Below are 17,539 nucleotides of genomic sequence, written 5' to 3' on the forward strand. Positions count from 1 at the left end.
TTTTTTTATAGAATGACCCTAACTTGAATTAACAATGAAAACTTGTATTTTTATTTACTAAAATGAACAAATACTGTAACAAATGCATGTAACAAAAAAAAAGAAATCAAAGTTGAAAATAAAATAAAAAAGCGTATTTTGATTAAAAGAAAGCGTTTTTTTTTTTTTTTTTTTTTTTTTTTTTTTTTTTTTAAGTAAGCTGGCTGTTTTTTTTTTTTTTTTATGAATGAACAAACCTTGACAAAAAAAATTACCCTCTAATCTTTTTTATTAAAAAAAGATTTTTTCATAGTTGTATAGTTTTATATCATTGACAAATGGAATATTCAAAATATTGGCCAGTCCTACTTGTAAGTGTGAGTTCTTACCATGCTCTGTGAATATGGTCATTTCTCAGGATTTTCACAGATACCCGTGTCTCCCCGAGGAACACATCCTGTGCCAAGTTACCATTATTCCACAGCTCCACCCTGCATGGAAGAATACAAGAGTACGCATTAGCTAAACGTTCATTTACAAACACACATACACAAACAGAGCTCTGTTTCGATGTATTTAACACACGTTTGAACTTCTCCCATTCAAACTGAATCTGAAATTCAGCACGCAGAGCACAGATGCAGTTGCATCAAAGTGGGTTAGTCATTTTCCTCTCCACTACTCAATGAAGCTTTTTTTCTTACATCAAACATGCACACAAATAAATTGCCTTTGAGTGGAAAATAAAAACCAACAACACACCAAAACCATGCATAAACACCCACCCGTACACACACATACACACATTAGTGTCATGAACTAATGTGCCGTCTGGTGGTTTCACTTACTCTTACCTGTCAGCTTCTGCAGAGGGCTATATGGGACAATTCAGAGTGGCACATTACGCGTCAAATCAGATCAAAGCCACATTCATCAAAACATTTGTGACAGAACATACATTCGTCCAATCAAATAAGCACTCGCTTCTGATTATCATAATCATCCACAAACGGTCAATATGTGCAGTTATATGCTGTTTAGAAAAAGACTTCAAACAAAAACTAAAGTCTGAATCCAGGAAAATCTGTGTTTTCATTCGTTCATGAGTCAATATTAATATTAAAATTAGAAAGAAAGGGAAAAAGGCTCCTTTTTTGTTCAGGGTTGGAAAAATAAATATCCAGCTTGAACGTTTGATTTCTACATGTGGGCGGGGTTTAAAGCCCCTTTCTGCTGATTGGTCAGCCGAAGATCAAACGTGCCATCTGAATGTATGGTGTAGGGTTTGGTGAGAAACACACCAAAATGTTTTAGAAAATACTGCGTTGCAGTCCTGTGCAAGTGTGCAGCATCTCTAACCATGCACAAGCGCATATTCTTTTGAGATATACATTTTAATCAGTTTTAATAAAATAAAAGACTACATTATAAAACTCAGAAGAGAATGTATTTTAATATCTCTGTTCTCCGGTTTTTCTTGCGTGAACATTAGAGGCCTATCATGATATTCAATGCATTACTCTTTCCTTTTTACATTAGTGTTTAAAATATTTAATTAAAGGGGGGGTGAAATGCTCGTTTTCACTCAATATCCTGTTAATCTTGAGTACCTATAGAGTAGTACTGCATCCTTCATAACTCCAAAAAGTCTTTAGTTTTATTATATTCATTAGAGAAAGATAGTCTGTACCGATTTTTCCCGGAAAAACACGACAGGCTGGAGGCGTGACGTGTGGGCGGAGCTAAAGAATCACGAGTGCCAGTAGGCTTTTGCGTTGAGAGCGTTTGGAAGCTTGAGGACAAAACCAACCAAAACAAACCATGGCTAACAGTCAGATTCAGCGTATATTTATGATCCAGAATCAGATCCCGAGGCTGAAACTGAATGAGAGCAGCAGCAGCAACGACTCGCTCCGAGCGGGGCTCGAACACGGGTCTCTGGCATGAGAGGCGGACGCACTAACAAGGAGGCAGAGATATTTTAAGCAGTTTTACTCACCGCCTGCGGTTCCAACACACGATCGTGACCCTTTTTCGTTGGGACTGCATTATCCTTAAGAAATAAACGATACGCAAATCCGGCGTCAAACTGGGCCTTGTTTGTAAAACAAGCATCTTCGAAATGCAGGGAACAAACACAAACACTTGCACAACTCCGTTGATGCTCTGTAAAAATAAACTCCATCCACTGGTCCCTTAATGCTGTTTTTTTTTGGTAATCTGTGCAGGGTTGTCTTGCCCTGGCAACCAAAAACACTCCTTTTGTGACATTTCGCGACGCTCTCGCTCTGATCAGTGAATGTCTGTGCTCTCAGTGCTCTGCTATACGGGAGTGCGCGCTCTTCCAGCAGAAGTGCCCTCAGGACCCATATAAGGAAATTCCGCTCCATCTAACGTCACACAGAGCCATACTCGAAAAAAACTTTCCGAAACTTGTGACAAACCGGAAGGAGTATTTTTGGAACAGAAATACTCCTTCAAACGTACAACCTAATTTTTGAAACTTTGTCCATGTTTAGCATGGGAATCCAACTCTTTAACAGTGTAAAAAACTCAGTATGCATGAAATAACATTTCACCCCCCCCCCCCCCTTTAAAAGTAATTAATTAATTAAACAAACTTACTGGGTAACCAGGGAAGCTATGACAGCCATCATATCATACTCTACCATCACCAGCTTTTGATGCAAAGCATATCTATACAGAAGAGAGCCCTGTAGGATCTGCCCTTGTACGGATTGTGTCAAACTATTTGTTAGTCTGGTTGTTTGATGAGAAAAATATTAAAGGTATTTGCAATAAATGCGTTACGATTTTGTTTAAAGAAAAAAAAGTAGCCGTTTTCAAAAAAATTTAATTTCAGTATTAAAAAAAAAAAAAAAATGAACAAATGATACACGGATTCAGGAAAGCAAAAGGACAGGCAAAGATGGAACAATGACAACATAATAATGGAGAAGAGAAGAGAAGAGAAGAGAAGAGAAGAGAAGAGAAGAGAAGAGAAGAGAAGAGAAGAGAAGAGAAGAGAAGAGAAGAGAAGAGAAGAGAAGAGAAGAGAAGAGAACTCACTTGATCTCTAGTTTCTCTATGTCCTCCTCCTCTACGTGAAAATGTGACTTCCCTTTGTAACTGCTCGACCTTGTGACCTGCCAAAACATTGTGAATATATGGCTAATGCTGCAGATGCATATGACAACATACTTTATTAAGTTGTTTAGGGGGGTTCAGAAACATCATTCTGGATGCACATAACTAATATTCAATAAATGGATGAGGTCGTACCTCGAAATGAAAGGTCTCCTCAAACTGAGGGTCACTGGTTTTCTTCTTCACTTTAGTTTTTTTTTGGTCTGACCTGAGGGAGAGAGAGAGAGACAGAGAGAGAGAGAGAGAGAGAGAGAGAGAGAGAGAGAGAGAGAGAGAGATTGAAACAGAAAGACACAGAACAGGATGTTATTATTGAATCAGAGCGGATGTTGTGTACTCATTTCTGCCTAGATCAGAAACAGAGGCTGAAACTGCTTTATGACTGACTGATTTAGAAAAAAAAAAAAACACAATAGAGCATTTTGACTGTTTTCAGTACTTCATTAGAAACCATCATATTTTACGCAAGCCTCTGTTCCTTTACTGTAAACCTTGTGATTTAAGTGCACCATCAATATGACTTCAAATCTTTATAAACTTACCTGGCGGGCCCTACAAGTGTTACTGTGGCGTACGGATCGCAGTTCTGCCCACTTATCAACGGCAAACCCTGACATGCAATTATCCTGCAACAAACGCACAGATGTCTTAATGAGATTGTTTAAAAACATACATTCAAGTCAATATGAAACCGCATTCTTAATCCAGTTGACTTTTAAAATGTGAAATAATTCCAAGTGAAACAGGATCCTTAGGCCACTGTTTTAGGCTATAGTCTAAATAATGCCTAAGTATATATTTGGCCTCCCCCTTAAAATACAAAAGTACCAGTATCACCGACTCATTCACATGAGCATGTATTAATATAGCCCAGTACTGCATGCATTCATTCATTCATTCATTCATGCTTTCAATACTTTCAGTTTTGATCAAATTAAACATACACACAAGCTGGATTTCCTTCTGCTTTTATGCACACTTTAAGTATCTTATTAGAATCGAGTGATGGAAACGCAGAATTTTGAATAAAAATACCCTAATTCGCAAAAAAGTCTTTACGCTCGCTTGAGGTGGTTTTTGACTTGAAAAAGGACTGATGTGAATAATTGGAGATGGAAATGAATTTTGCGTACAAATTCCTCCAAGCGCATTAAAAAAAGTAATGTGACTTTGTGCTATGGAACGGCAAAACCTGACTAACCAGCGGACCAGTCGCATTCCACAGCATCTGAAATGTTGCTATGGTCATTCGGAAATGCACGAGCAAAATCTGTCATTAAAGTATTTCTGTAGAATTGTCTCCAAAAAAAAGTCTTACACAACTATGTTCCCAAACATCAGCATCCACCTCCGAAAGCAATGAACGCATTCATTGTATTTCGTCTGCTCACTCTGAGGCACAATTAATTTTTTATATATGAAAATTATTATATTTTCCTACTTTTCTTAGTGGTTTATAGTGGAAGTTTATCAGGAAGTGCTATTTGTTCTTTATGACTTACTGAATGGAAATGAAGCTTGTTTGCAAATGTTTTATGCGATGTCCCAGTTTCGCGTGAGTGTAAATGTTTTTACTGTCAGTTTTAATAATACAATTTTCAATTGTTTTCAAGGTTGACGAAAAAAAAATGTCCATGTTATTTTAAAATGTAATCTCACAAATTGAAATGCAATATTAATTGGATTGTAAATAATTTATTATTCAATTAGCTGCATAATAAAAATATAGCCTATTTTGTTTCACTTAAAAAAAAAACTACTTATAATTTATTAGGTCTTTAATTTGCAATAACAGCAAACATGACAAAAATAGCAACTATTACGTGAATAATTTAAACACTTTGCTGGAAATCATTGGCACACTGCAAAAAAACATGACTGACTTGTTTGGAGATTTCTATACTGTAAGTCATTCTTGAAATTTGATCAAATCTGAACCATTGGTGACATTCAAACCAGCAGATTTTTCAAAAATGTTCAATTTATCACAGAAAAACAAATGTTGTCAGCAATAAACACAGGTACATAAATCAACAAATGTGTTATGCTCTGGCCCAATAGGGCAAGAGACTGTCAGTGAACTGGCACTGAAATTCTCTCACACTGGCCCTCTTCCTTATTGTTGAGCACCGATGTTGACTCTTTCAGAGGTTCCTCTGCGTCACATGTTCAAATGTGAATGAATGAAAGAATAAGACGATGAAAGAAGAACGAGCATAAATGAAAGTGTCAGATAAGAATGCTGAAAACAGAAGCACTGCTATCCGAGACAGGAAGTAATTCACACTTGTAGTTGTCATGGTGACAGCCATGATGCGGCGAATGGAAGGTGAGAAAGAACTACAAAGAGTGAGAGAGCATGAAAGAGAGAAAAAAGCAGTGTGACAGCAAAACAAAACCACAGGAACAGCGCAGTACGAACTTCCTGCCGTCACGCCATCACTTCCTCTTTCGTCAACCTGCTCCGTGGCAGAGTGTGAATGAACAGCGATGGCCAGCATTAAACACAGTGATGAATCAAACCATTTTTCACACCGCTACAGAGAACACATAGACCCTGTAGAGGTGTGAACATGCTTTTCACAGGTTTTCTCCCCCACCCAGACAACACACACTTCTGAAGTTATCAACACAGTATCCAGAGCACACCATATGTAGTATTTCACAGGAAACACCAGGAAACCACAACAGTAAACCAAATAAGGACCATTTCAAACCATGCTTATTTTATATACAGACAATTTGCATGAATAAGTAAACATATAATCCGGCTTCCCCGTAATCTCAGTGGTAGTTGTCTAGCTCAGGGATTCACAAACCTTTTTGGTCAGCATAAAATACTCTTTTTAAAATGGTTTCCAAACTTTCCATATTTCCATCATTTAACAACACATTTGTTCACGGTTCTCTAGATATTGGTTAATAGTCACACTACTTGCAGAAAAATCGAATAAATATTTTGACTGTTTTAAAAAAAAAATCATTTTATAATTATGTATTGACAGTATAAGGCTGTACAATTTGGTTAAAAAAGAAATTGTGATTAATTTGTCATGGACTGCGATATGATAAACATTTCTTCTTATAAGAAAATGGCTCATGCTGCTGCTGAAACATCCAGGCAAAAATAACAGAGACCACGCTGTGATGAAAATGAGTCTTCAAGAGAATCAACTAAGTATTCACAAGATCTCATTCACTAATTATGATAATAACAGTAATAATAATAATAGCCCATTATTACTAACTCTAATTCCGGTTTTTTTTAATAATACATTGAAATATAATATTGTAATAATATAGTTTTGCTTCAATTAAAAAATTATTTTAGAAAGAGAGAGAGACAGAGTGACAGACAGACAGAGAGATAAAATTATTATAAAAATTAAGTCAGAAAACTAATATTATTGTAATAATATAATTGCGCTTCAATTAAAAAAAATATCTTTGACAATTTTAGATTAGACAGACAGACAGATAGATAGATACTTCAACTAAACAAATCTATTCTAAATATTCTAAATTCTAAATTCAATTTATAATACAAATACAATAAAAATATATGTCTTAAAAGTATAAGAGTTTAACGTTTCAGAGAATTTAAGAAAAATGTAGGGTGAACTTAAGGTCTATAAACAGGTTTATAAAAGCTTTTTGTTACAAATCTGCTAAAAAAAAAAAAAAAAAAAAAAAAACATCATACCAATGTGAAAATAAATGTACAGCATGCAGAGATGGAACCCCCCATTTGTCAAACCCTGGTCCTCGGTGACAGCGCTGATTGAAGTCTGACGACACAACATGAATGTCCCATTTACACAATATCACTATTGACTACATTGAGCTGCGATGGCAAAATATATTTATTTATAAAATATTATATATAATATTCCATTCCACATATTTAAAGGTCTTTTTAAAAAGACACTGGACACTACAATGGATATGGATATTGTACTGGATATTGAAACAACTACTAGAATATAATAAAGTATAAGTGACATAGCCTATATGCTTTTGACAGATTTTAAATTGAATACTATTAGGACACACTGTTACTTATGGATTGACAGCAACGGAGAAAGATTTTTAGAATCACATGGTATAGTTAAGACATCTATCAGCAAGGAATAAAGGGGCCCTTCTGGCTAGCCAGACCTTGGATTTTAATTTGATATCCTGTTTCACTTTAGAGTTTTTAACTTTACAAAAGTATAATGGGTTGTGAATGGCATTCATGCTGAGCCTAAATACGCTAAACTCATGTAGAAACACACAAACACATGCAGCACTTACTGAACAACAAGCTGTTGGCAGATGGAGCCATTCTCTGTGATCAGTTCATTCAGCTTCATCTCTAAATGAACCTTCCCCTGGAAAAGTAAAAAGACTTATTTCACCAAATCCAACACATGTAGTTACACTTCATTCAGTTGAGATATCTACAGGGTAACACAAGCAAACAGACACTAGAATTCAGTGTGCTTTACTTTTCAGTCATGCTGTCTTTAGATGGGACACTGCTTCTTTGTCTTTGTGCACTGACCCATTTATCAGCATTCACAAATTAGATTGAAAAAAAACCCCCAACAATAATAAATATATGTTTAACATAGATTTAATGGTTTGTTATCTTATTGAATGCAACGACATTCATTCATTTTAAATGTTTAAGTTCAGAAATAAATTTTGGGGCCACTGTATATGAAATTCAGATGATTGGACCTGTCCCACAAACCATCATTCATACGTCTTCTTAAAACAAAACAAAAAAGTCATCTGAAACCCAGAATGTGATTTGAATACCGTGGAACTGAAGCTCAACTACTGACATGTTTATGATATTAGATAGATGTTGAAATAATCTATCCAGCCTGTCAAATTAGTTGAGGCTGATAATGTTGGAATGAGAAAGAGCGAGGAGAGGAGGAAAAAACAGGGAGGGAGACAGATAGAAAAGAAAAAGACTAAAGAAAAACACCCACGTACTCCTACGCAATATTTTGTGCAAGTTCCTTTCAGAGATGACACCGAGCATGCACCAGTAATTCAATGTTAACAGATGTCCAAAGAAGATAAAAACTACTTTTTAAAATAAAACCTCAAAATGCAATATGAAGTGCCAATCCTCAAAGAAGCCAAAATATATTAATTGAATCGAATCCTTAACCCTGAAGAAGATGTAGATGTTGAGTAGATCTATTTGCAAGATACAGTGAATCTACATAATCATAGCGCAATTAATTTCATACATATGTGTAAATAAAAAAAAACTTGTGTTGTGTAAATAAGTCGTTTAAGTTTTTTGGAGTGCGTAAGGCCTTTTTTGAACACAGCGATGGAGGAACTTCTTGTGATTTCAGCCAGTTCTGGGCGGCTCTGAACATTATCTGACGGAACTGCCACCCACCTTTTTCTCATCCTCAGAGTTAAACACACATACACAACAGTGTTTAACCGCTGTCATAAAGTAACACTGCAGCATAGACTCTAGGGCCATATGAAATCTATAAATATTTGTCAATACAATTTTCTTTTCTTTTTTTTTCATGATATTTGTGTTTTTACTCTGAAATTAATATGTTTTATCTAAAAACACAGGTGATTGTTAAGAACTTGCAGTAAAACAGAAATAAAATTTTTAAAATAACATTTTCCACAGTATTTTACTGAAAGAAAACGGATATGCATAATCCTTTTTATTTATATGGACCAACACAACAATACCCTATAATATTCAGCAATTTTTTTACAAAACTTTTTTCATATATGAAAAACGTTACACAGAGACTTTCCAAGAACACTTCTGTGCGACTGAAAACAAATCACTGAATCAGAGTCTGAACCTACGAAATTAAAAAGTAATAATCGGTTTCTTTCTACTAAAAAAGTAAGTGAAGTCGCAAGGCAGGAAGAAGGAAGGATTGCGAAACTAGTCTGTAAACATGGCTGCTTTGTGGAAAGCTATGCAAAGCCAAAATGTGATGATCAACAATTTTATAATGAAACAGACATCGTTTCACTGGTCTGTAAAAATGCTCTGTATTTCAGGTGACTTTGTGGGACACATCTTGTCATCATACACAGTGGCCCTAAAAAGTATTTAGACACTTAAGAAACAGTTTAAAAATAAAACAAATACAAAGGCAACTAAAATATTCAAAAGGGTCCTCATAAGGGTACATTTTCGAAATTGAGAAAATTTATACATCATATGAAAGCTGAATAAAAAGCTTTCCATTAATGCAACTATTTTGATAATCTTGAATCTGAGGGTCCAAAAAAAATACAAATATTGAGAAAATCACCTAAAAAAATGGCCAAATTAATTTCTTAGCAATGCATATTGCTAATCAAAAATGAAGGTTTGATATATTTACTGCAGGAATACAAAGTATGTTTATGGAACATGATCTTTCCGTTATGTCCTAATGATTTTTGGCATAAAAGAAAAATCAATAATTTTGACTCATACGATGTATTTTTTTTGGCTATTGTTACGAATACACCCAAGTGACTTAAGACTGGTTTTGTGGTCCAGGGTCAGATATTATCAATACAAATATTAAACAGAAACACTTATGCAGAAGCTTGCTTTCTAGGTTTACTTTCCTCAGTTGGAAAAGTGGCAAATCGATTTTTGTAATTGTCTTTCCATTTTTTACAAATACATTGCAAACATATTTTTCACAAATACTTTGCACTTTTTCTAAATAAGTCCAATTAAAACTGATGTTATCAATACACGTATGTAGAAACTCTTCTTGCTAGTTTTACTTTCCTCAGTTGGAAAAGTGGTAATCTGCTATTAGTAATTGTTAAACCACTGTTTGTTTGTTTTTTAGTTGCAAAAATATTTGTAAAAATTACAAATCGCAAGTATTTCAAATGTTGCCAAATTCCAATTAAAACCATTGTTGTTGGCCATATGCATGCAAAATGTAAAAACTCTTATGCAGAAACTTGCTTGTTAGGTTTACTTTTCTCATTAATTTTCAAAAGTGGCTAACCACTATTTGTCTTTCCGTTGCGTGTTTGTGTGTGTGTTTTTCGAAACAGACTTTTTACGAAAGCAAATGCGTTTACATAAACACTTTTTGTTTCTGATATGGTCCACACCCCCAGCTCTGCTGAATAGTGAATCATACTTGTGTACAAAACAGATCCGTGCATACACCATACACAAAAACAGGATGTGGAGTTGGGCCTGCATCTGTTTTCAAGTCACTGGACCACATATAAGAGCTGACTAATCATACATTGATCTCATTGGGTACGGTGAGGCAATGAGTAATCATAAACTCACCCGATTGGTCCAAACCACGGCTTAAGACTAACCACAGAAGGGAAGTAAGGCTGTGTATTCATGTATTGCTCTGTTGGGTGTGTGTTTGTGTGTTAAATGATAACTTCTATGCCATCTAACCGTTCACTCACCTGAACTTCTGAGTGTGGATCCACAGGCTGTAACTGAAACCAGTTCTCTTTCCCGCAGTAGTTACAGAGATCTTCCTTCCTGATGGCTACTTTCCCTACAAACGAACACGCAAGCTTCAGTTGACATGTACACTGTTTATTAGTCTTGACAATGAGACAAAACAAGGGCGAAAGATACTGACCTATAGGTAGATCCCTTATTTGGAACATGCCCTTGGCGTAGACGTAGAAAGACAGGCATTGAAATGGCCGTGGAATTTCGAAGTAAAAGTCCTCGCCATAGAACGGACTAAAGCACAGGAAAGAGCGTGTTAAAGACAAGCGCTGTGACTCCATATAAAAAAACGTCTATTTCCAATTGAATATAATAAATATCACCCATTTAAGTTCAAAATGTAAGGCATGGCTCTGGCGTCTCAATGGGTTTGATAAAATGTGACGTCACTTTGAATAGAAGAGTCTGCCACGTACATAAATGTAACTGTAAACATTATTTGTTTCGCAGTACAGTAATGAGAATGTGGCCACTATCTACTATACTAATGTGAATTTTACATATTTATTTTACCTTATACATTTACATTTTGCACTTCATTGCATTCTGTTTTACTGTTTTTATTTGCATTGTCCAAGCAGACAATCTCTAGTACATTTTACAGTTCTTTTTTGACAGCGTTATCTGATTCTTAACACAATCAGTTTCTCCTAGTCTATGATTGATGTTTATAATACACGTGGAATGCTACTTTGGTCCAATAAGCTTTTCAGCAGTACAACACAGAAACACAGATATTAATAGAAAAACTTTAGTCACTTTAACGAGTCACAGCTGGATAGGATGAAGTAAGACTAGGTCATGAGAATTTGATGCATTGTCATAAAAACAATTGTCACGATACAAACAAAATCTCAGTTTTAATGGCCACGATATGAAACAATCTGTGAGATTCAACAAATGATCAAACAGAATGACACTGGTTTTAAATAAAGACAGCACAAGCGCATATTTCACCCAAAGCATTTCTCAAAAATTAGGTGTAAAATTATAAACAATAACAACCTTAATTTTTTTTTTAAATATATAAATGTAAAATACAATTTTAATAATACAATATTTAAAAAGTTCTGTCACTTAGTGGTTGACAAATTTTAGTGCATCATGTTTATAACTAAATGTTATTTGGTTACTCTTCTTAAGTGTCCAAACACTTTTGGGGTCAATGTATGCACAGAATTAAAAAAAAAATGTGTATCATAAAAAATGCATTCAAAAAACGACAGATTAAAAAGTTTCAATGTGCAAAAAATGATTTCAAGCTGTGTGACTGCAACAGTCAAATACCTCAGCTGAGACTTGAGAGGAGAACGATCATCCACCCACACACACTCCAGCTCTCTCTCTCACACACACACACACACGAATTACACACTCATAGCCCACGCACTCAAGAGCGCATGTGCTAGCTCCACCATACATTCACACAAACAGATTCTGACCAGGTAAAACTACCCGACTCGAAATACTGAAAACATGGCGACGTGGCACACCAGAATGATTCCAAGTGTTTAATAAAAAGCCAAATGAGAGGAAGAAAGATTAGGAGAGATGATGAGGAAACACTTCACGCTCTGAGAGAGGCTGATTGCAAACGAGTGTGTGAAGGAAAGAGAGGGAGTGACAGATAGCAAGTGTGTGAGAGAGAAGAGTGAGCGAACGCGTAGGTGGACACCCTTCCTTAGACACAGCAAACAGAGCCCTTTGAACTGAGGAAAAAAAACAGTTGTGAAATACCACAAGAGGAAAAGCCTTCAGAAAGAGAGTAAGATAAAGAAAATGTGCTTCTTTCAATGACTAGACGCTTTTGCAACTGAAAATGTACACAGTGTAATATCGTCAAACACAGTGCTGTATGTCCCGATATCAAGATGAAGATATCAAGACAAGGCAAATCCGGTCCACAGTGGAAGCTCTACTTTGAGTATAATGAATGAGTGAATAGTAAAAAAAAAATATATATATATGTGGTTCAATGTGCCACATATATATTTTTTGCACATTTTTTGCACATTGAACCTGTGTGTGTTTTAAAAATTACAATTTAAGCTCTCACACTATCTATAAGATCAAAAATCTCGCATAGAATTGCATTGAAAAAGGTCTTGGAGAACTGACATTGGAAACCGGGTTTGCTTACAAGCGAAAATTCGGTCATCATTCACTCTTCCTCATGTTGTTCCAAACCTGTGTGACTTTCTTTCTTCAGAGGAACACAAAATGAGATATTTTGAAGAATGTTTATGCCCACAAAATAAAAGTCAATGGGGTCCAAAATAGCTTCAAACCCCCTTTTATTATATGGACAAAACTCTGACATTTTCAAAGTATCTTCTTTTGTGTTCCACAGAAAAAATTAAGTGAATTGAAGGCGAGAAAGTGGTGACAGAATATGCAATGGGGCAAATTATGCCTTTTTACATCATCATCATCAAAAAAAATAAAATAAAATATACAAAATTATTAACATCCCCAAAACAATTGTGGGTTGCCATGTTCTATTGCATCGCACATTTTAAGTGGTTAAGTTCTACTCGCATTTTCTTCAGAAAATGTTTACATCTATTTGTATATTACAATATATTAAATTTTGAGCAACTACATAAAAAAAAGACATAAAAGGGCAATGTTTCCGCTCTTGTTCGAATTACGTGTACATGGCAGACAGAAAAAAATATGTGCCTGCATTTTTGTGAAGCAGCATGAAAACCACATATATGAGAAGTGCTGTAAGATAAATATCATCAGCATCAGCATGTCGTTTGCATGTGATGTTTGTGTGCTTATGTGTACAGGACTGTGTCGATCATCTCACCTTACACTCTTCTCATAGACTTTTGTGCGATATACTTCCTCCTGGTCCAAACTGATTGTACAGAAGGTGCAGAGGTCACGGAGACGGTTCGGCCCTGAGCTCGGACCCAGATTTTTTGCTTCGCCTGCCAAGAGAAGCATAACAGGGATGTAAGACGACACACACCTCACACACATTACTATTCACATTATTGCAGAGAATATTTCAGAAATACTCCCAAAAGTTAAAATCTCAATGGATTGAAAAGCTGCCTTAGGACATTCTGCATAAGAACCTTTAACGTTTTTCACAGAAAATAACAAAAATTCACTTTTTCTTCAAATTGTTTCGGTATCTGAACACTGCATTTGAATTAGAGATTTGTCAGTTGTGGGGTCGGCAATATACGGCCACTAACACACACTATTGCACACACACACACACTTGCAGGAGAGCTGTGGTGGTGCAGAGGCCTGAGGCGGATGTGGCCGCTCTACGTGGAGCTCATCTAAGATGTGGTTACAGACGAGAAGCATTAACTTCCTCCCAGCATGCACTGGGGCTTCCAGGAGAGCGCTGATTCAAAAGATCAAATTCAAAAACACACACATACACAACCACACATACTAATGTGTCAGAGGGTCGATGTAGCCAACTGATCCAGACCACATCGAACCAGGACGAAACAGCTAGAGATCTCTTCTGAATGTAGAAACAGTTATAAATAAAAACAAACACGCATCTTATAACTTTTTATGACAAATTTACAATATCAGATAATATGGCTTCTTTATTGTGGTTCACAGCTTTCAGTTTTAGGTCTCCTCTAATATCACCACAAATGTTGCCTTATAGTATATATATATATATATACAGTACAGACCAAAAGTTTGGACACACCTTCTCATTCAAAGAGTTTTCTTTATTTTCATGACTATGAAAACTGTAGAGTCACACTGAAGGCATCAAGGGCTATTTGATCAAGAAGGAGAGTGATGGGGTGCTGCGCCAGATGACCTGGCCTCCACAGTCACCGGACCTGAACCCAATCGAGATGGTTTAGGGGTGAGCTGGACCGCAGACTGAAGGCAAAAGGGCCAACAAGTGCTAAGCATCTCTGGGGGAACTCCTTCAAGACTGTTGGAAGACCATTTCAGGTGACTACCTCTTGAAGCTCATCAAGAGAATGCCAAGAGTGTGCAAAGCATTAATCAAAGCAAAAGGTGGCTACTCTGAAGAACCTAGAACATGAAATTTTCAGTTGTTTCACACTTTTTTGTTATGTATATAATTCCACATGTGTTAATTCATAGTTTTGATGCATTCAGTGTGAATCTACAATTTTCATAGTCATGAAAATTAAGAAAACTCTTTGAATGAGAAGGTGTGTCCAAACTTTTGGGCTGTATATATATATATATATATATATATATATATATATACAGGGGGGGGGGGGGGGTGTCCGAAAAACAGTCAGTAACTGGTGTGACCACCATTTGCCTCACCCAGTGCAACACATCTCCTATGTATAGAGTTGATCAGGTTGTTGATTGTGGCCTGTAGAATATGAGTATGCTAACCATGATAATCAAATGTAAATGAATTGCAATTAATGTAATTTTTGCTTACTTTAATTAAAACAGGATGGTTTTCATTGATTTGTTAGAGAAAGATTTTTCTCTGCTGGGGTAATGTACTTAAAATAACATGCAATGCATATCAAAAGTCTTAAAAATAACCCCCATTTTCTGTATGCAAAATATATTTTAATTTTATCTTTTGGGCTGATATATGACTCCATAATGCATTGATGAGCATATATTCTCATTAGGGATCAGAGACTAAATGCACAAAGTCTGCAACTTACACCTTTACCAATTACAAAGTCTCTGTTTCCGGCACACACCTCTTCCCCTGAACCATTCAGAAAACAACAGCAAATGCAACCCTGAGCAGCTCATAACGATGCTCACAGTTGACACAGATAAAGACTCAGAGGAAACTAAACTCCCAAGAGCACACTGCCGCAGGGAGCAGTGATGGCAGCCAATGCCCTAAAGTTAACTCTCTCTTCTCGCACACATACACACAGGTGTGATGAAGAGAAGCGAATGTGTGTAGCACTGTACGCTTAGCAACGGAAGTGAATACAAACCACAACTGTGAGGCCTGGACAAACAAGCTATACAAGGCTTCACATACATGCAGATAGAAAACTCTGGAGTTCCCTACATGCAAACACACACACATATGCACTCGCACTTACATTCATAAACATAAACAATGAAAAAAAATGCAACTATACCAGAAATATTTCTATGAAATCATCCGGGCCGATGAAAAGATACGATTCACGAAGTCATACCAGCTACATAATGCAGAACTCCACAGAAATCTCTGATCAGGGTCCGAGAACATCACATCACTGAATGCTTGAATTCTAAGAATTGCAATTTGTTTAACCAATATAATCATGAGCTGAAGCAGTCGATGCACATTTGAACTGCTTCGTCGAACCGTGGTTACACAGGATTTGAACCAGAGCTCCAAGCCACTAAAGTACATCTCTGTACTAGTGTTGTCAAGGTACCAAAATGTCAGTATTCGGTACCGATACCAGTGAAAATCCACGGTTCTCGGTACCAATTTTGGTACCAAAGGAAAACACAAAAATATGCGAAAAAAAAAAAAAAAACATATTTACAATTGTGTTTAAAGTTTTTCTACAAGTAATATAATTATGAAAGTTTCATCCAAATTTATTAAGTCTTTTAATTAATGAAATGTAATGTTTTTTTTTGATAAATAAAGGTGATTTGCTATTAAAATTAGAACATGGAAAAAATATTGTGTGGTTTATTTATTTAAAAATTAAAGTTTTCAAAAATAAAATTCAACAGTAGTAGCAGTATCACATACATTCTACTAAATAATAGTAATATTTATAGCACAGTCCCTTTATGTAAAAATGAACTTTTATTTTGACTGGTTTTACTCAAAGAAACTGTAAAATGCTTGTGAAGTGACTCAGAACAGCTCTGGTTATGTTGTTTATGTCTTTATATCCTCATTTAGACGGCAGATGCTGAAATTACTGCAAGCGTCACACGCTTCAGTCTATGTAGTAAACAAACCATTAATTAATTCATACAGAGACGCGCAGAACATGCAGGATTCAGATTTCAATCAACTTTTTGGGACTTAACATTTACAGATACTGGTCCATATGGAGATTTGATTTGATTCATTGATGCTAACTTTGACAAATTCCGTGACTGTCCATATTTAAATGCAAGTTTAATTTTCATGACTGGGTTTTGAGATTCCGTCCGCGTTTTCTGCTTCGCGGAAGTCATAGCGCTGTATGGGTCAAGAACTGGGTTGACCGGTTACTCGGTACCACCTGTACTTAAAAAAACCTGGTACCGTCACATTTTCATTTTTTTAATACCACCAAAGTACCGGGTCTTTTGACAACACTACTCTGTGTGCTACCGAACAAACCTACAGCCAATGAAAACCTATAGATATGAAGCTGGATATGCGCGATGTTTTTAAATCTCCCAGCACATTAATATTGTTTTGATGTCATAGCATGATATTTTTCAATTAATTGTGCAGAAATTACGCTTTATTAATAAAAAATTTGTGTGGAAGGGAATAAAAGGTTGCAAAGTTTTACTACCTCTAGTGTTCACTTATATTTGAAACTGTAGTGATATGTACTAATTGGTACGTATTTCTGGTCTCACTAAAAAGTGCACCCAGGTTCATTTATTTCATAAGACCAGGTAGAAAATGCCACTAGACTTTGGGTCTAAACCAGACAAAGAGACAAAATAAAACAAGACAAAACATTCACTATTGTCACAATTGATGAGACAGGATGTGACAACACCAAACACAAGACAAGAAAACAAACCAACAGACAAGACATAAACAAAACAAAAAGCCACAGGACACATGCCTACAAGGAAAACTGAACTGCTAATTTAACCAAAAGAACCAAGTAAACACACACACACAATTTGTTATTATTAAGCTTATATTTATAACCTCTTGATCCCCAAAAGGGTTATTTTATGCAGAAACACTATCAGCAAGTTAAATCAATATTCATTAATATG

At 35.8% G+C, this 17,539-nt stretch overlaps 1 protein-coding gene across 1 annotated transcript in view; it reads right to left on the minus strand.

The window, feature by feature from the left end:
* The window catches only part of LOC127934469 (ras GTPase-activating protein 2), a 38,435-nt gene that overhangs the window by 15,143 nt on the left and 5,753 nt on the right, over positions 1 to 17,539 (minus strand). The window contains exons 2-9 of the mRNA XM_052531883.1: positions 13,434 to 13,557; positions 10,746 to 10,852; positions 10,564 to 10,658; positions 7,423 to 7,499; positions 3,669 to 3,752; positions 3,262 to 3,334; positions 3,049 to 3,125; positions 369 to 470 (exon numbers count right to left, since the gene is read on the minus strand). Of these exons, the coding sequence (XP_052387843.1) occupies positions 369 to 470; positions 3,049 to 3,125; positions 3,262 to 3,334; positions 3,669 to 3,752; positions 7,423 to 7,499; positions 10,564 to 10,658; positions 10,746 to 10,852; positions 13,434 to 13,557 (739 nt within the window). The remainder of the gene's footprint in view (positions 1 to 368; positions 471 to 3,048; positions 3,126 to 3,261; positions 3,335 to 3,668; positions 3,753 to 7,422; positions 7,500 to 10,563; positions 10,659 to 10,745; positions 10,853 to 13,433; positions 13,558 to 17,539) is intronic.

Source organism: Carassius gibelio, chromosome A18 (assembly GCF_023724105.1).
Source record: "Carassius gibelio isolate Cgi1373 ecotype wild population from Czech Republic chromosome A18, carGib1.2-hapl.c, whole genome shotgun sequence".
Classification (NCBI taxonomy): domain Eukaryota; kingdom Metazoa; phylum Chordata; class Actinopteri; order Cypriniformes; family Cyprinidae; genus Carassius; species Carassius gibelio.